The 19,758-nt window shown below is 35.0% G+C and overlaps 1 protein-coding gene across 2 annotated transcripts; it reads right to left on the minus strand.

The window, feature by feature from the left end:
- Positions 1–215: 215 nt before the first annotated feature.
- Positions 216–8,709, minus strand: LOC7467647 (golgin candidate 6). Of its 2 annotated transcripts, XM_002298516.4 has the most exons (19): positions 8,470–8,709; positions 8,289–8,341; positions 7,972–8,099; positions 7,832–7,884; positions 7,246–7,392; positions 7,072–7,145; positions 6,909–6,978; positions 6,580–6,633; positions 6,372–6,467; positions 5,530–5,580; positions 5,369–5,455; positions 5,125–5,238; positions 4,969–5,040; positions 4,584–4,769; positions 4,313–4,416; positions 4,116–4,164; positions 3,869–3,934; positions 1,479–2,246; positions 216–940 (listed from the first exon to the last, which is right to left on the minus strand). In XM_002298516.4, exons 1-19 carry the CDS (start codon positions 8,491–8,493, stop codon positions 389–391), a joined length of 2,748 nt encoding a protein of 915 aa, XP_002298552.3. In that variant the 5' UTR covers positions 8,494–8,709; the 3' UTR covers positions 216–388. The 2 variants fall into 2 exon arrangements, with proteins under 2 accessions (XP_002298552.3, XP_024437465.2); XM_024581697.2 differs by lacking the exons at positions 7,832–7,884; positions 7,972–8,099; positions 8,289–8,341; positions 8,470–8,709 and having other exon boundaries at positions 6,909–6,971; positions 7,246–7,261.
- Positions 8,710–19,758: the final 11,049 nt, after the last annotated feature.

The raw sequence follows: 19,758 nt of genomic DNA on the forward strand, positions 1-19,758 counted from the left end.
TACAAAAAAATTATTTAAAAAACAATCACAACTATAAATACACTCATCGGTAAATTTTTTATATTTTTTAATTATTTTAACATGTAAATAATAAAAATAATTTTTTTAAAATATTATTTTTATATATTTCCCAACAAAAAATAATTATTATAAAAAAAATATAAAATATAACAATTAAGGTTATATTCAACATAAAGAATAAAATTGTGATGAGATTATTTTCCTGAAATGTCATGCATTGCGAGAAAAATTAAATTAATTAAAGACATTCACAAATTCCTGCACCACAGGCAATAATTTAGTTACTGTACAATTCACCAGGAATGTACAAATTGAGTGTCGACTGAAAAGGAACATGCCATGATTTCAAACATTAAACAAGGAAACATTAGTCTTCCTCCTTTTCGCTGTCTTCGGGCAGCCCCATGTCATCTCCAACACCTTCAAGTAGTTTATCCACATCCTCCCCGAGCTCCATTAACCTTGCGCTCAGCTTTTCGACCCTGCTCTGTTCTTGCCCAAGGCACACTAGCAAATCATTCAGCTCCGCTTCGCTCTCCTTCTGGGCTTCTTCCCTGGCTTCTGCTCTTATCGCCTCAACATCTGGAGGTGTTGAGGCTCCCCCACTCTTCAAGGCTTTCACTTCCTTCTCCAGATGGAAATTGGCCTGTTCGAGACTGTTATAGGCATCGGATAGGCTCTTCAGATCGGACTCCATCTTTCCAGCTAGATTCTGGTACATGGAAGCCTCTGATTCTATTTTGGCTTTCTCTGCCTTGAGCATCTCTATTCGTTGAGATGCTTCCTGGAGATCTCTCCGGAGTGTCTCTGCCTGGACTCTGTCTAAGCCCCCACTTGTCCTTTGTTCAGGTTGAGATGAGACACTCCCACCTGTCTTGGTCAAGTTCTCAGCCAGAGTTGCATTCCGACCAAGAAGATTCTAAAGAAACAAGAAAAATATAAACTGATAAATCAAATACATTTCCCTGCAGCTCTAAAATTCTTTTTTAAAAAAATAATAAATAAATAACAGTTGCATCTGTTACGAATCTCCCTGCAACACATAATGAATGACATCACAGGTTACCAACACATATTAGAATGGCTTGAAGCAATCGACAATGGCAACCATGGTACAATGACATTAATTCCCACGATAGTAATGTGTAAGAGCAATACTTTAATTATGGGAACAGAGTGACGTTCTGGTCCACGGGTTCTGATCTAAATAATAGGGATGGTCAAAGAAACCAAAAGCCTAAAACACGTTTTGGTGTCCATCATTGCATCCAGCTGAAGGATTAAGATAAGACTGCTGAGAACCCATGACAGGCTCCAACTTCATTTAAATGTAAGGAAAGATATAACTAAACAAGGTAGCTCATGCTTAGCCATTTCCTTTTGTCTTTCAGGAGAATAAGCTGTATCCAGAAACGATTGAATAGAAAAGGTAATCAGCTCTAAGACATAAAAAGTACCTGTATCTCAGAGCATTGCTTCTGCACAAATGATTTCAGCCGTTCTATGTAGTCTTTGTCACTTTCTCCTCTCTTTAGCTCCAATTCTGCAGGTACAACAGCCACCTCACTCTTTGGACGACTATATACATCTACAATTGTTTCTCTGATATTTCCTTCCAAACTCTTGACAAAGTTGACAAAATGAGAATCAAATAGTGATGAAAGTATAGGATGATCCTCATTCTTATGGTCAGATGAATCCTGCTCATCAACATCATCAATCTCTGCCATACTAGCAGCAGCAGATCTCGTCAATGGTTTATGAAGCTTTGTTGGCTTAACAGAGGAGAAAAGGAAGCTCTTCATCATTTCATCAAACTTAAGAAAGTATGATGTGAGTCCAATCTTCTGACTTATGGCATCAACTACTGTAAAAGCATCCTTTCCACTCTCACCAGACTTGTTGTAAATAACACACTCCCCTAAGAGAACTGCTCCCAACCCCCTTATGCACATAGTTGCAGACGGATTTGACACCAACTCAAGCAAATATGTTAGATGGGGACGTGAAGCTAGGAAGCACTGAATTGCATTGGGGCAGTCAGCTAGCCAGGTCACCAGCAATTTCAGAATAATTGGTTGAACATACGAGTTCTCTTTTGTACTTGTTTTTCCATCTTTATTTTTCATGTTGGAAGCAAGGGCCAAGTATTTAACCATGCGGTGCATTAGTGGCTCTGGAGCTCCTAGGGATGGCGTGGGCGACTCAAGTTCAATGCGCAGAACCTGCAAATGTTTTCTTAAAATCAGATAATCTTGAAAAAGACAGGAGGGGAAGGGGGTTCACATTTCTCTTGAAGAAAACTACATGCGATGGGGGAAAAACCAAGTCCACTCTTGTTTATATCCACTTACCTAATTTATCCAAATTTATCCAAACCCATACTCATTATCTCCACTTACCTAATTTATCCAAACCCATACTCATTATCTCCCCGCATGGATTCTTGATCAATAGTATCCATAAATAATTGTGTTGGCTTAACAATCAATCAAAGGCGGTAAAAAGAACATTCAAAAAGCAGACCCTACATTTCTGGTGTATGTTGAAAGGGAAGTGGTTGCAATAGACAGAGTAGCTAAACTTGCAAGGAGTTCATTTCCAGGTGCTTTTAAGCATCAATTTACCAACCCCTCACAAAAGGAATACATTACAGGGGACACTTGGAAAAAGAAATACAGCAGCAACCATATAAAATGCAACTCTTGCAACCATGAAAGCAACAACTTTCACAGGTTATATGTTTCATTAAAGATGATGTTTGAATTTTCACTTCAAAAGAATAAAACATTTATCAGAATTCAAAACAGGAATGGAATGTGGAGAACAGGAACTCAATCCATGGGTCAGATACAGGATAACATACTTTGAGATGCATTTGTATCATGATAATTTTAAAAGAAACAGTCTAAATCCATGGAAACAAAGCCTATAATTCATGAAAGACAGATAAAATTACAAACACATCCCCTCTAGCCATAACTGCACCCTTGATTTGTTTCAAAATCAACTCATTGACAAGCCTCAATTTACAACTGCTACGCCTCCAACAACACTTCTTGAATCCATCTCTAGTCACTCCATTACCACTTCTTAAATCCACTTCCAACCTCCAGTATATCCGGTCAAACCTTTCTGAATTGGCCATTCCATACCAACTAAGACCTATTCTTAATCACCTTACAAAACTGCTCATTGAAAGCAATCAAATGCTAATGAGTACAAAAGAAGCGCTTGCTATTCAAGTTGTTAGTGTTTAGCAGCATTATCTGATAACTCATCAAAAAGATAAATAAAAAGAAAGAAAATGAAACCAGTTGGTCTAGTTCAATCTCTCTTCTTAAGATGATTCAACTTTTAAAGCAGGAAATCTATTGTTCAATTTTCCCTCTCAGTTTTTTCACTTTCTGAATAATTTCAGTAACAAAAGGTTTTTTTTTTTTTTCATTGGGAAAAATTGTTATTAAGTCAATTGTTTGGAGCCTTTTCTTTCTAATGATTGTATCTTGTGACAACAAATCTTTCCTAGGAGAATTAAAAAGTATGTGAAAGGGGAGTCAAATATGAGCTAGAGAACAAGAGTTTTAGTGGTGATGGTGTTTGAGACGATTTTGAATTTTTGTGGCAAATGGAGAGGTATGGGATACCAAAAGTCTGAAATATGAAAAGAGAGGCAGAACTGAGATTAAAATAAAATAAAAGAGATATAGTTGTAAGTTTGACTAACTTTGCATGGATGCAAGCTTCTAGCTGGTGGATTTGAGACTCTCATTTTAATATCTTGAATATCATTTTTCAGTCCCACATCCATGTTAAAACAGAAGAAGAAAAATAAGAGATTGCATACCCTTTCCTTGCACTGGATATTGTCCCTGAGTATATGAGAAAGCACACTCGCAGCCCTGCAACAAGTCTGGAGTTCAAAAGATTAGATTGATGGTTAACATGCAGCAAGTACCAACAAGTATATTTAATGCTCCATAAAGTGCAAGCAACACTTAGGAGCAGATGCAAATTTGATGAGACCATTTCAGGCATTTCTATTCCTATTTCTTTTTCATTGGATATTATGCAATACCAAAACACTGTATTACCTCAAGATCACCATCACTTTCACCCAAAGTAAGACCATGTAACAGCATGCTGTGGAAAAATTAGAGATAAGCCATAAAAAAATTATCTGTTAGCGTGGCAGTGGAGTTTAATTAAGGCAATAAAACTTGATACATATCCTGGTTCAAAATAAACTAATTAAAAAGTGCACTAGTAAATGCACTAGAAATATACAAACCTTCCAAATGACATTCTCACATCCTCTTCAATGGGAGCATGAGTCATTGAATATGGTTGAGGTATTAATGTGGATGCTAACATTGTTTGACCATCAGAATTTCTCTGAAAAAAAAATGCAAAACAGTCAAATAAGATTTGGAGACAGTAATGGATTACACTTTTAATAACACACAAATTAAGAATGTAAATAACTGATAGAATTAGCATAATCATCAACTACATTAACATAACCCAATAAAGGATATTACACAGCAAATACATGAATTAACCTCACAAAAGCTCTTAAAAACGTGGTCAGCTTCAATGAACTCTTGCACACTGGATGTCCGCAAAATGATTCGAAGAATAGAATTCAGAGCCGGTTCTACTTGTGGCTGCTCACCAAGAACTTTGCTTGCAAGAGTATCAAGATTCTTTGGGTGTCCAACAATCAAATCACCAATGCACCGCAATGCCTGCCAAAGTGAATAATCTTCGAGTAAATGAATAAGCTTTGGTGACTGTTAGGAAATACTTAGAATAAATCACCATCCAGAAGAACCAACAAAGCTTTATCCCATATGACAACCCATAGTCTTTCACAAATTTTCTTCATTTGAGATGGCTATAGTGCCTTATTTTACAATGACAACAAGAAGAAGGTCCAAGACTTACCGCACAACGTACAGGAATAGGAGCCCATTGGCTTTCGACACCCAACAATAGAAGATAGTCAAACACTTTATTCTGCAATCAAATCAACAGATTTAAGATGGAGTGTTATTATACTATCAGAAATTATTGGTGCTGATAAGTGAGCTTGTAACAAACCTGAACCAGGACTGTTCTATTTGTCAGCTTATTCATATCTTTTCCAGGATCAGATTCTGAACCTCCCATCAATAACAAATTAATTGTTTCCAAGGCACTGAGCAGATTAATTGTCTACTGGCAAGACATTTGTATCAGAAACAGCAAAAATCACTGGTAAGGCTTCCAAGACAACATGCCCAAACATCTAGAATGCTCAAACTACAGAAGAATTATTAGCATTTTTGGCAGTCAACTGTCTAACCTTCTGTTGGGTAAAACTGTAAGCACTTCCACGTAGCTTCAAGATTGATATTATAGCATCAAAGCCCAACGTCTCCCTCAGGAGTACCTAAACCACACGCAAACTATTAGTGGCTCAACTGGAACACGTGCATCAGAAACTATACCAGAGAAGCTACAAACCTGATTGGAAGCATTGTTGCGAAGAAGATTGTTCAATAGTTCAAGACAGTCCTGTGTAAAGACCAACGTTAGATTACATTAGCAATGTGTTAAAAGATTTCTTCAATGCTTATAAAAATAAATTAGACTATACTACAGATATAACGAGGGCTGTTTTCGTTTTATGCTCCAGACATGGAGCAAAAAACAAGGTCACAATAATATGTTAGAGCATGTCTTCTGATAAAAGACGAGCTGAAATTCGAACCTTTTCCCATCCCTATCCCTCATCCCAGAGGGGAAAAAACAAAAGAAACTAGATAATATATATATATATATATGTTATTCAATTTCAGCATCTCATTAAAGAAAAATGAAACAATATTTTTTTAGTTTTCAGTTTTTCATCATTTACTGAATGCATTTCTCAAAATTCTCGCAATGGAAGCAAATACCCCAAATATCCAAGGAAGATTACTTCAGTCCATTTCTCAACCAAAGCATTGGACAGCATCACCAGGAAACAAGCTAAGACCGGTTCATGGTTATGAGAATCCTACCAACCAGTTCAATTCAGGTCACAAAACATTGGCCACAAATGCATGTGAAAGTGGCCTCTGTAATCAATAGCTATGATCAGAATGTGATGAAGAAAATGAAAAGTTAGACTACAGAGTCTAGAACTGCACATGAAAAGGGGGGAAAAACTTGAGCTTTAGATGAGAGTTGTGCAAAAGAACTACATAATTTACATAAAGAGCCAACAAAACAAAAGGGTCTACGTACAGGGACAAGTGATCTAGCAGCAAGCAAGCTAAACAAGTTAACAGGACTAAATTAAAATTGAGATGAATGTGAATCACCTGCACAACAACACCGCCTTCTGAACCTCCTTCCTCTTTGATAATGCTAAAAATTTTCTCAAATGCACCTTCAAAGACTAAAATTTTTTGAATCTCCTAGATATTACAAAAATAAATCAGCAAGTAACAGAACAATACGCACACCAGTATGTATTCGGTTATAAGAAAGTAAAAAAGTAAGAGATGACAAAGAAAGAAAAACCCTCACCTCAGCTTCTCGAGTCAGGTGGGTAAGAAGCAGCAAGGCCTCATTTCTTATAACCTGAAAGCAGACTAGAAATTATTTCACAAAAAAGCACAATGGCATAGTACATATATAAGAAGAAGTGAACAGCACAATAAAAAATCGAAACTAATTTGATATTCCCACCTCCTATTTTAAAGTTTCATAAAGCAAAGAACAAAGGGTTGTTTTTAGTGTCAGGTCATCGCTTTACTCTTTATATGAATAGCTGAAAGTTCTACATTGAAATGAAACCCTAGGCAACTATGAACTTCTTAACAAAGAAATAGCTGTTCGGTTAAAGAGTTTTGAACCTCACGATCCATAAGCATATCCATGAGCCGAGTTATACCACGTGGAATGGTCAGAATTGCTTCCTGTAACCTGAAGAGGAACTCAGAAAGAGTCTTTCCAGCGTAACTAGAAAAATGAAATACACCAAGGTATATAAAGAAGATATCTGTTGTGAATCAATACCTATTTTGAGAATTTGTGAGAAGCGCAGTCAAAATTTGAAGGGTATAGTATCGCACATAGAAATCTTCTTCTGACTGCCAAAAGAAACAATCAAACAAACAGCAAAACAAATTGCAATCAGAAAGGTTTCATTTGAACAATAAATGTTAGAAAATACATATACAGGACTCTCACCAATAAACTGAGAAGGAGAGAGATGTTTTCTGCTTCCCGTGAAAGCAAATCAGTATTCATTAAAGCTGGTTGGACCTCGTTCTGTGGCCCCTTTGCATGATCAATAGGCGTCAATGCACTAACAAGAGTTTCTAGGGCACCTCGAATCTGCTCAGAATAACATTCATTTTAGTTCATAATGAATTCGACCAAGCAATTTATAAAGATAAAAAAAAAAATCCATAATAACCAATCAAAGAGGCAAAGAAATGACCATATGGGCGGATTAGGCAACCAAAAAATTCAAAAAAAGAATGAATAAGCTTCAGCTAGCAGAAGAGAACCATCAATCCCAAAACTTTATAAAGATACAGATCAGATTACTGGAAAATACAAGACTATCACGGCCAAACACTATACAATTCAATGGTTTAGTAAAACACATCCTTCATTTTATTTTTTTCCACCAAAATATTGATAATAAATGCATTCTTAAGCAACATGTCAACCAAAAAGGGCAGAAGGACAAAAAGAAGGAGAAAAGGCAAGAAAGAAAGAAAAAGAAAAAGAAAAGGAAGTAAAGGATAAGGAAGAGAAGATTGGAAACCATTTCAACATCATCTCGCTCCTCCTTTAAGACACCCATAAGTACAGGAAACCCTGCAAGAGAAGTAAACGAAGCAACTTATCATATGTCAAAGGTAATTCAAAAAAAAAAAAAAACCTAAATGAGAAAGAAGCACACACCCATTGCTCCAAAAGCTAGCTGCGCACCCCGACTTTCAGCAACAACAGACTGAAGCTCAGCCATAGCATTCCTCCTGTCGTCTGGTAGGACACCATTGCTTATCCGATCAAGTAACCTTTCAACATAGCTATGGACACAAACCATGTCAGAAAGACATCACCCAACAACCCCAACTAATAAAATAAAAGCAAAACCTATTGAAGACAAGATGCTACTCCATACAAGATAAAGCAACAAGACCAAAGCAGATACAGCATGAAATTCTCCAACATCAACTCAAAAGGAAAAGGTAAGGAAAACCAGTTAATTTTGTTACCTGTCTTCATTAGAACCAGAATTGTCGTTGCCGAAAACAAGCCCAACCATTCCCTTGATCATCAAAATAAAAAAGATTTATATATCAATCAATCGAACATGCATTATAACAATTAAAAAAAGCGCAAGTGCAGTAATAAAAATTGGAGGAAGCAATTAGGAGAGAGAAGGGCGATCATGACCTTGTAACCGGACACCAAATCCATGTCTCAGGCCTATTAGCTTGATAATAACCAGAGCAATACCTCTCTCTATTAATGATAATAAAATCGATATAGATATTAAAAAAAAAAGGAAAGAAAACCCTAGTGCTCGGGCAAGGAGAGGGAGGGAGATCGAGTGAAGTGAATAGAGAAGAAAAGGGAAAGGTCAAAATTGGATCTGGGCGTCGTTATTTCACTTGCGCTTTCTTACCCCTTTTTGTTTTTACTTTTTTATCTGAGCGAGAGAGCTGAAAAATGATCTAAATGGAGTCACGTTGACCTTTATCACAGTTTTTTTTTTTTAAATAATAATTAAAAAAAAAATAGCATGGTCAAAAAAGTCATAGTTCTAACCCGCGAGCTTTTAAAATACTGCAAGTAAGAACTGCGGTTTTTTTAACATAGCACAACAGCTGTTAGAAGTAAAGGTGTTTTTTTTTAATACCACAAATTTCTTTAAATACTACAATTTTTAATTGTTTTTTTTTTTTGGTTAATTGCCTATTTTCTAAAACATTCTTCACCTATGATATTTTCTCAAAACTTTTGAAATTTTATGTTAGTTTAGAAAAACACTCATAATTGAATCAAATTTGTTTTAATACTAATTTAGGTGTTGAAGGGCTTAATTGCCATTCAAACCCATTTAAAAACTAATTTGTAATTAAAATTATAGAAAGAATTTTGAAAAAGTTATCTAAAAATAAATTTTAACCCTGTCTAACTAACAATATAGCTTACACTGAATATAGTGATGTTATAAAACTCGGATTAACTTAATGAGTTAATTTGAAGCTTGAATTAGACCGAGTTCATATAAAAACTAGTTATAACTCTGGTGAAATCTAGTTCATTTTTGTTTTATTAAAAGTAAAAATAAAAAGCATGATGAAAATCTACAAAGCAGGTAAGCCCATGAGCAGGCAAGCCCATGAGCAGAAGAGTTTTCAAAGAGAGGCTTTTGTATTCTTGTATGGGTTGGTTTTCAAGGCTTTGAATAGTGAAGCCCACTGCAAGCCCATGGCTTTAACTATACGTTGCATTTAGCAATGGTTGCTCTCTGCATAACATGAGTGGTGAAGTTTTTTATAGCTAAAATTCCTGTGAAATTACGAGGTAATCCTATACGAGGAAAAATTATATTGGAGCATATCCTCTCTTTCCTTTCTTTCTCTAAAACCTTGAGACTCGTTTTGGTCCATTAGAGAGAGCATGGAGCAGCAGCACGAAGGTCATGGTTTTACTGGGGGTCGAAAAAGAAATTTTATACTACTAGAACATGATTCATGTTTATACAATGCATTGATTTACCGAGAGACTAATGTTTCACATTGTGATCGACTAATGAAAATACAAGAGTTCATAATCTCACAATATCTTGCTTGTTGTTTTGTTAATTAGATCATTTTATATTTGATCTCGTTTAATACAGGTACTTAAAATATCTTCTAATAGTTGTAGTACTTCAAATAGTGATCTTTCAGTGACTTAATTTTCTCGACCTTTAGTTTCCATGCCAAGAAGTATAAGAGGAAGAATAGATTTAGCATGGGGTCATTGGAGAGAAGCTCATAAACTTAGTGTGAGATATATAAAAAAATTGAATGCTTATATTTTGCTAAAGTTTTTGCGAGAAATGGTATCAATTGATTCAAAAGATATTTAGTTGGAAGTAAAGGAGAAATGGAACAATGCCACAAACATCCTCCTAATGTATATCATTAAATTCTTTTAAAATCTTTAAAGGAATGTTGAAAAGAAAAGGAAAGGTAGAGAAATGTATGCATGTTTCATTCTATTTTGTGCACAATAAAAGAAGCATGAAGAGATGATAATTAGATGATTAGAAGATGATGATGATAATAGAGATGACGACCACGATGTCATTTCTAAAAGCAAATGTTACCACCAAAAGGATGCCAAAAAAAAAAAGAACACTAGTAGCAGTTATGGAAAACATAAGGAAATTGCAACATTAGAGGCATATTTCATCTCGAGAACAACTCATAGTGCTTAAAAGTATCTCTAAAATTGCTGGCAAAACAAAGTAGCAGTTCAATGGTGTGATTTTTCTATATAGAAATGGATGAATAATGCATCTATGCCATTTAAAATTGTTGACGCTCTTTATTATCAACGTGTTATAGAAGCTGTAAAAACTATGGGTCCTGGTTATAAAAGATTATGCTTTCATACTCTTCGTGGTTATTACTTGGCAAAGACGGATGATGAAATGAAAATATATGTTGAGAGTTATCAAGAAACTTGAAAGAAGATTGGTTAGACACTAATAAGGATGGACAAATCAAAAGAGGAGGATTTTAATTAAATTCTTAGTATATTATCCTAAAGGAACAATTTTTATGAAGTTTATGGAGGCATCAGATACCTCAAAAACTATTATGTTGTTGCATAAGTTATGTTATAATAACCAGGCTGAAAATTTATTCTGAGTGGAAATTAAATTATTATGCAACCTGAAAATAAAATTGAGTTGAATAAATAAAATAACCTAAAAGAAATAATGAGCGAGGTGAAATTGAATAAAGAAAGGGTGGTAAGGCATGAATTAACTAATAAGGAAAGCTTGGGGATGAAATGGGAAAAACTTAAAAACTATGGGTCAATGTGCAAAATTAGAAAATTGGGCAATATAAATGCCTAATTTTCTTCTCATGACTGACGGCATTTCCAGCAAAGAAAGGGGGAGGAAAAATTGATTTTTTCTTTCAAGATTCTTGATAAGCAAAACATCTGAGACCCGTTCCTTTCTAAACCACTCAAAATTAAAAGAATTAGTGTATGTAAGAGTTAGATAAGGAATCAAAAGGGAGAAATTAAGTGTTCTGTGTAGTTTTTGGGATAGATTAAGGGTTAGGGTTTTGAAAAAAAAAGGGAAAAAAAAGGGATTAAAGTAGGCTTTGGTTTTTTTAAGATAAGGAATACCTTCAAATAGATTAATGTCATTGAAATTGTGATTTTGTTAATGAATTGAAATTGTTAAATATATATGAGGATGAAATTGAATTAATTGTATGATGAATGGATGTAATTGTGGTTTATTTATATTTGTATGCATGAATTAGGGTTGGGTAAAGACTTATTTTCAAAAATGAAAAGGATAAAAACCCCTCCCTAATTGTATTGAATTTTGGCCAATAGAAAGAAATTTGTAAATTGAGAATTTTGATAAAATTGATTAGGATTGTCGAGGATAATGGTTAGATGAATGTTATTGGATGAAAGTAGGAATAAGAAAGGAGAAAAGAATTCATATTTTTTTCATTCCTATGTTTGACCAAGGAAGTATTGAAATTGGGAGGATTATAAATTTTCTTAACTATTTATTATGAAAAATATGTTTAAACGAATTTGATTGAGTCACCTGAAAGCTAGAAAAAATAAAAATAAAATGGGATTGGTTAGATTAAATAATAAGAAATTTATAAAAAGATGTGTCGATTAAAAAGAAAATGGAGAATAAATGGAAGAAAAGAAAAGAAAATTTTACGTAAAAATGAGAATTATTGATGAAAATCAAGTGAGAATTCAAAATTTTATTTGAAGAATGTAATTGACTAGTATAATGAATGAATGACAATTGATGTAATGATTTAATTGGTACATGAGAGGTTCTTGGACCTAATCAACAACAAGGGATCAGTTTGTGCGCACAGACACTTTCGCACCCTCTCGAGAACTCGACGTCGAGGCGACCCTTCCCGGAACCGGGAATTGATTTCGGGGTCTTTGTTTTTGTGAAAAAGGGAGTCGCCATCTAGTATTATAGTCACTAGGAAACCTAACTGGTCTTTTAGAGATTCTAAAGCAAGGAACTGGTTGCGTAAAGGGAAGGTTTTAGCACCTCTAATACGCCCTACCTAAGGTAAGCTACTCAGTGTTTGGTTTGCCTTATCATTGCTATGGTGTTGGTGTTTTCTAATCACTTTTTCTATGATGAGTTTGCTATGATGAATGGACTTGGGCTCAAAGTCTAAAAGAAGAAGAAAAAAACACTTGGTCAATATGGATCATACCTATAGATATGTCTATAGTGTGCCAAGGAGAACCGATGCAGATCTCTTGAAATCCGTGTTTGATTTGAAATAAATTTACAACCTATGAATTAAGAGACAACTAAAATAGAAATCTAAAGAGATTCAAAGTGCTTAAAAGCTCATTTTTCCCATTAGTATTTCAAGTGTTTGCAACTTGTAAATCGCAAGGAAAAGAACAAAAAAAACTAAGTTAGAAATCTAAGGAAATTCAAGGTGCTTTAAAAGCCCATTTTTGCCTTAGTATTTCATACTTTCACGACCCATAAACTGTGGAATCAAAATTTAAAATGTCCCCAATTATAATTGAGACTTCTTTTAAGGATGTGCAATTAAATTGTTCAAAATAACATTTTGGGCATAAACCTACAATTATGTTAAAAATGAATAAATTAGATTACTCTTAACAATATTTTGAACATTTACCTTTCATAGGTTTCTTTGCCCTTATATTATTAGGGGATAAAGACTTATTATTCCTAGAAAAGTATTTTGGATATTAACCACTTAGGGTTTCTTTATCCAAATATTAATAGTGAATAATAGCAAATTATTCCCAATAATATTTTGGATATTAACCCCTTTGAGATTTTTTTATCCAACTATTAATGATGAATAAAGACGAATTCCTCAAAAATAAGATTTTTATATTTTTTGAATATTGGCCAACATCCTTTGGAGTTTTACAAACATGTTGTAAAATCCAGAATGCAAGAAAATATTTTTTTGTGTTTAAGAAATCCATGCGAAAACACATTTTCAAAACTTCAAATATTTTTTTTTTATAAAAGGAATGTTCAAAATATGTTAGGGTATTGGCCGTATGAAACATACAAGAAAATATTTTTATATTTTTGATAAAAAAAAAGAATGAAATCGCAACTAATCACAATTAAAAACAACAAGCTATACACATGTATTTCATCATTCTCAGGAGATACCTAAACAGTTCATATAATTCGAAAAGCAAAAACCCCAAAAACGGCCCTCCAAAGCCAACTCATCAAACAAAATTAAGTTCGTCAACTTAAACTTAAAGCGTAAACATAGCCTGACCCATCGCTTTCAACAGAAAAGATGAAGTTTGCGTACACATGAAAGCTAATGTTTGAAACCCAAACCTATAACAGAAAACGTTGCTCCCGCCCACCCTTTTTATAATCTCTGACACTATCATGGTTGTTTCATAAAAAGGAAAGAACTTAAAGAGTGTGCCTTTATACCATGTATATCAAAGACACTAAAATAGAACCAACAAATCAAATGGCCCGCTATCTCACTTTCAAAGAAACAGGAAGGAAAACATACTCCAGAACCAGCCGAAGTATCACCTCAAATGAAAAGGACCTTCTCTCATTTTTCTTTTTTTCTTTTTTTAACAGAGTTTTATTTAGGAGTCACACTCATCCTATGCAACATTATAAAGACAGAGAGTACTCGAACAAAGGAATGGAGGAATAATGAAGACCTTTAAAGTTCATAGTTCCTCACAACAAAAGGGGCAAAACAAACGTAGCTCTAACATAAACAATAATCCAAAATCAAAATCATGGAAGGAACACTAGGCAAATATAACACCTTTTGTTCAAACAGAAACTGAATATCTAGAGCAAAAGAAGAAACGGGTTTTGGAATAGAACAAACCACAGATGCCAAGTTTAAATATAGCAAGGAAGAAGAAACTAGAAACTATACCTGTGGATCCTGCTTATTTGAATGCAAAGGATGAGGTGCAAACAGGTGAAAAACCTTTGCCTTTCTGCCTTTGAAAACCAAAGAAAGCCTTCCTTTTTTGTCGTTAGGAGTTTCAAAAAACCCTTAGATTTTGTGAACTCATTTTTGGCAGTATAGGATAGACTGGAGATAATCTTCCCTCTCGTTCTTGTTGGTTTTCCTGTTTCTCTAACCTCAGCCTTGTGCTAGCTCTCTCTATTTTTCACTCTTTCTTTGCGTCTCTCTCTACTTTCTCCTCTCTCCTTCTCCCTTTCTCTGTCGTTTTTTAGCTGCACAGCCAACTAGTTTATATAGCCAAACCAAGCTTGTAGACCACCCTAAAACCCTCTCATCCCAGCCATTAGATGATAGTGAGGCTCCTCTCTGCGTCTTTTTCAAAAGCTGACACAGAGGAGGCGCAAAACCGTTCCCTTGCTAAACCGTTTCCTCTCACAACATCAAACCTGGCATGAAAAGAGGGGTTGTCTTGTACAATGCAAATATGAGAGAATTCAAAAAACTTAACAGGAAACGGTTGCAGTTGCAGACGGGGTACTGCTCTAAAAAATGAAAATGAAAAGTACTGTCATAACCCAATTCTGGGTTATTCCCTAAAATTCACTTTTTTTTAAATAAAAAAATAAAATAAAGGCTAGCAACGTGGAGAAAGCAGGCCGGGAAATCAAGCTGTAATTTTTGGAGGAAATTCAAGGCCTAATTGTACCCTATTATGCCCCAAAATTGAGAAAAAAAATGCAAATTTAAGGTCAAATTAAATGATTGTTGGACGAATTTGCATAAAAATTAAGTCCGATGACATAAATAAATTTTAATAGGCCAATTTGATTTAATCATGGGCTAAATTAAATTTTAATTATGTTTAAGAATTAATTTGGGTCCAATTGAAGGATTTAATTAAGTGTAAGGACTTAATTATACTTTAAATGAGTCAAATTAATTTTATTTGGGACTTAATTGGTGAAAAGTTAAGTTTGGAAGCCTAATTTGGGTTTAATTGAGGAGATTGAAATTTTAAGAAATCAAATTTCATTTTTTCCAAGTTAATTGATTGAAATTAGGGGCCAAATTACAAGAAAATTAAAGTTTTGGGGTCAATTAGGGGTTAAATTGACAAAATTCACAGCCAAGGACCAATCTGTAAAATGGGCCAAAATTGAGGGGCTTAATTGACAAAAACTGGGTGAAATTGAAGAAATTGAAAGTTTAATGGTCAATTAGGGGTTAAATTGACAAAATCCGAGACCAATGACTATATTGTAAAAGGCGTGTAACTTCGGGGTTCCAATTGAAGTTCATCAGGGACTTAATTGCATTAAATCAGAAGTTTAGGGACAATTAGGGGTTCAATTGAAAGTAATTTAAAGAGGGAGGACTGAAATGAACTTTGGCCAAAATCAGAACTTTGGTACTGTTCATCTTCTTCTTTAAATCTCTGAAATAACTGCTCAAGTTACCTACTTCGCAGGTGCATTTTGTGCCTCTACACTCCACCAAATTTAACCAAACTTGCACGAAAATGATCCTCTACAGTTTCTCTACAGATCTATGTGAATAGTCCATTCTGAATTACAACCCATCGGTGCTGACGCCGGCCTAAACATGCCAACTCAGGTAGCCTGCAGCTGCAGATTTGACAATTTGACAGTGCACCATGCCTACTTTGAGCCAACGGTTGGGATCCTTCCCATCTGAATCAAGGGCTGAAATTTTACCCTTGTGTAGACGAGATTACCCTCTTCCATCGCCTATAAATAGAGGCTCCGTTGATGACCTCAAAGAGGAGAAAATGGGGTCCAAAAATCACAAAAAAACCAGCCCCCCCTGTTTCCATTTGCCTTCTTTTCCCGTCAGCCTTCTGCAGCTCTCTCCACCTCTCCACTGCTGCCTTCTCCAGCGAGAATACCAACAAACCCAACCTATACACCACCACGAACACCAGCTCCACCACAGGAAGCCAGCACAACCACCAAGCAGCCACCGCGACTCTCTCTCTCTTCTCCTTCTGGCCTTTCTCTCTCCTCTGCAAACTTCTTCTTCCTGCGCAGTAGCAACTCCAACGGCTAAGCTCTCCATCAACGCCGCCACCAACCTCTCCACCAGCACGACCACAGGCCTTCACCACCTCCGGTGGTTCTCCATCCCTGCCTTGCATCAACCGTCCCCGTTGTTCACTACTACAGTCGCTGCATGCAGAATTCATTCTGCATGCAGCGACCAAAATAATTAGCTTCCCACTTTGGGTCGGGCCAGTTCAGGCCCAGCCCAAATGGATGAGTTGGATCCGGCCCAGCCCTCATTTTAAAAAAAAATTCAAAAAATTTCAAAAATCATTTTTAAAAAAAAATATGATTTTCTCAAATATTTTTCTACCAATTTTGCATAATATCGGGTTGTATATTTACACTATAAAATACAAATCCGGTATTAAAATACCCGGTTTTTTCCGAAACATTTGAAAAAAAATCAAAACATTTTCAAAAAAAATCTCAAAAACTTTTAAATCAATTTCCCTTTTCAAAAACAAAAAAAAATATTTTGTTTTCATGCATACAGCCAAATCCTAAAAATTTTCCAAGCATATTTTCATAAAAAAAATTGCATCTTTTCCATGGTTTTTTAAAAAAATCCAAAAATGGATATCATAACTAGTTTATGATTATCCGTTAGGATTTGGCCAACATGTCAAAAATCTTTTTTCCAATTTTTTTTTAGGATCCAGATGTAGACTTTAATATTTTTGAGGTGTAAAATTACACGATAAAGTATATCCTCAGGTATTAAAGATACAAGATGTAAAAATACGATGCTAAATTTTAGACTTTAGAATGGTTAGGATTTAACCCAATAAGATAGAGACTTTCTCATGAAGAGAGATTTGCCTTGAGCCTTATAAAAGACCAACGAATAGAAACCAGACTTAGAAAAAGCAATCAAACAACAATGCAGCTTACCTTAGGTAGGGTGCACTGGGGGTGAACCGTCTTCCCCTTGCACAACCAGTTCCTTACTCAGACTCTCGCAAACCATAGGTTCCTAGTGACCATAATACTAGGTGGCGACTCCTAAACATTAATCATAATTTTATGATTAAATCCAAAAAACATTCCCAACACACCACACCTCACATAGGAGGCACGACAAGAGCCTCCGCCGTCACCAGAAGACGTCGCGCCGGCGCTCGCGCACCCCGCGACAAGTACCATGCTAATTAAATTAAGATGGGGTTGTCTTATATCCTTAGCTAAAGAAGAGAATTAATGTATAAGAAGGATGGTGTCGTTTTGTTGTTTTAAAAAGAAAGGCAAAGGCAACAGCAGAAATGTAACCCGGGCCAAAATTCTTTTCGCGATAGGATTTTCAGCTTTCACACTAGATATTCAAATAAGAATATCTTGAGCTTCTAATATCAAAATCAGGCTATTCAAAAACCCAAATTCATCTACACGTGCAGGACTACAACTTTCATGAAAGATTCAAAGTTAGATAAAATCGTTTGGAAAAACAGAATCTGGTCGCAATCTGGTTGGTCCAAATGGGTCTCCTAATCTGATTCAGAGACTGACAATGCCGAGCATCTTGATATGACTGAGAGTTTGACCTAAGAACAACGGGCAACAAAATTACAACGGCAGGAGAATCAATCTTTAGTGCAAAAACTCGGGCTGGAATCCTTCTCGCAGTAGGATTCTCTACTTTCACACTAGATTTTCAAACGGGAATATCTTGAGCTTTTGATATCGAAATCATGCAATTCAAAAACCCATATTCATCTATATGTACAGAATTACAACTTTCATGAAGGATTCAAATTCAGATAAAATCATTTTGAAAGACAGAATCTGGACGTAATCTGGTTGGTCGAAATGGGTCTCCTAATCTTATTCAGAAATTGACAATGCTGAGCATCCCAATACGACTGAGAGTCTGACCTAAAAATAGTGGGCCCTAGGACTCACTAAAGGTGCATATCAATTCTTTAACATGTCATGAGTGAAATAATATAGCTGGGATGGTCGGATATTACAAGAAATCTAGTCAGAATCAAGGTCGAAGTTGAAACAGAGTTGTTTTACAACAGAATTGTGACAACAGCAGAATCAGTTTCTAGTACAAATTCTGAGGGATTTTTCTAACCTTAAAGACTAGATAAAGAATGAATGAATTTAGCATTATAAAGACTCCTAATTAGCCTAAGAATCCTGAAGATTTTGGCAACAAAGAGGAAGGATAAAGAGAGCAGAAGACGACTGAAACAGGGTTCGAAAAACATTTCTTTTTTCTCTGCTTTTGTCAATTTCCCAGCAACCCTGAACTAAAGTCCTGCTTTCGATTCAAGAGGGATACACACCATCTCCATTAGCACGTAGGGCCAAAAAATAAGTAACAATAGACACCATGTAGGTGTTTGACACCTTAAAACAAACTATTAATTATATTAAATTTTAGATGGAATTTTCTTTATTTTGTATCTTAGTGTGAATTATGAAAGAAAAGGTAAAAAATTAATAGATAGACTAATCCCTAATTAATGGTATTAGTGCCTGGGATATTGGGTGAATGGACAAACTATTTCCTGGGCTAATGGAAATAGTGCCCTGTTGAATGGGCGGATTGAGAGAAAACAAATCCTTGGTTAATGGGATCAGTGCTCGAGTTATTAGGCCAATGGAAAACTATTTCCTAGGCTAATGGAAATAGTGTCATGTTGAATGAGCACATATAGAGACTAATCCCTGGTTAATGAGATTAGTGCTCAGGTTCTTAGGCGAATGGACAAATCATTTCCTGGGTTAATGGAAATGGTGCCCTGTTGAATGGGCGAACTAAGAGACTAAATTTTTAGTTGATGGATAATTAAAGAATACAGATCAATTTTACATAAGATATATATTTGAGTTAGCCTAGAGACAGTTTCAGTATACTTATAAAGGTTGATATTATTATTAATATTATGCGAAGATGTTAGTAAAATAAAAACAAACCTTCTCATTAAAGGATGTTGTGATTTAAATATATGTGTGCGTGAATATATGTAATTCTTAATAGTTAATTGTTATAATGTGTAAAGTTAATTACACCTATATATATATCAAATGATATTTCAAGTAACTCGCACACTTGAGCTGAGTAGTAGTTTCATATATAGGTGGCTTTTCGTCTAAATAATCCATGTATTTTGAAGAACTAATATTTTATTGTAATATATCTTTGTATTGTTGTAATATACCTTTGTATTGTTTAACTTACTTAATTATGGATAATGTAATTAAGTGTGTGTGTGTGTGTGTCTTCATTTATGTATTTTGAATTATGTTAATTTTAAATGTTTGTTCTATGATATGCCATAATTATGAAATGTCAAAATGCTAATTCTATTTAGTGTTTGTTAAGGGAAATGTAAGTTGATGTTATGGTCAAGATATGAAAGTCCTAGATGATGGAATAGATATTGCAATTGATGTGCACATGTTGTGGAACT

The sequence above is a fragment of the Populus trichocarpa genome, chromosome 1, assembly GCF_000002775.5.
Source record: "Populus trichocarpa isolate Nisqually-1 chromosome 1, P.trichocarpa_v4.1, whole genome shotgun sequence".
Classification (NCBI taxonomy): domain Eukaryota; kingdom Viridiplantae; phylum Streptophyta; class Magnoliopsida; order Malpighiales; family Salicaceae; genus Populus; species Populus trichocarpa.

Excerpts from the sequence above, each read along its gene's own strand:
- LOC7467647 (XM_002298516.4), bottom strand. The coding sequence starts at position 8,493 with ATGGATTTGGTGTCCGGTTACAAG. Across the intron at positions 5,239-5,368 it reads ACAGTTTTACCCAACAGAAG|ACAATTAATCTGCTCAGTGC; the intron begins GTTAGACAGTTG and ends TCTTGCCAGTAG. Across the intron at positions 4,417-4,583 it reads TTTTTAAGAGCTTTTGTGAG|AGAAATTCTGATGGTCAAAC; the intron begins GTTAATTCATGT and ends TTTTTTTTTCAG.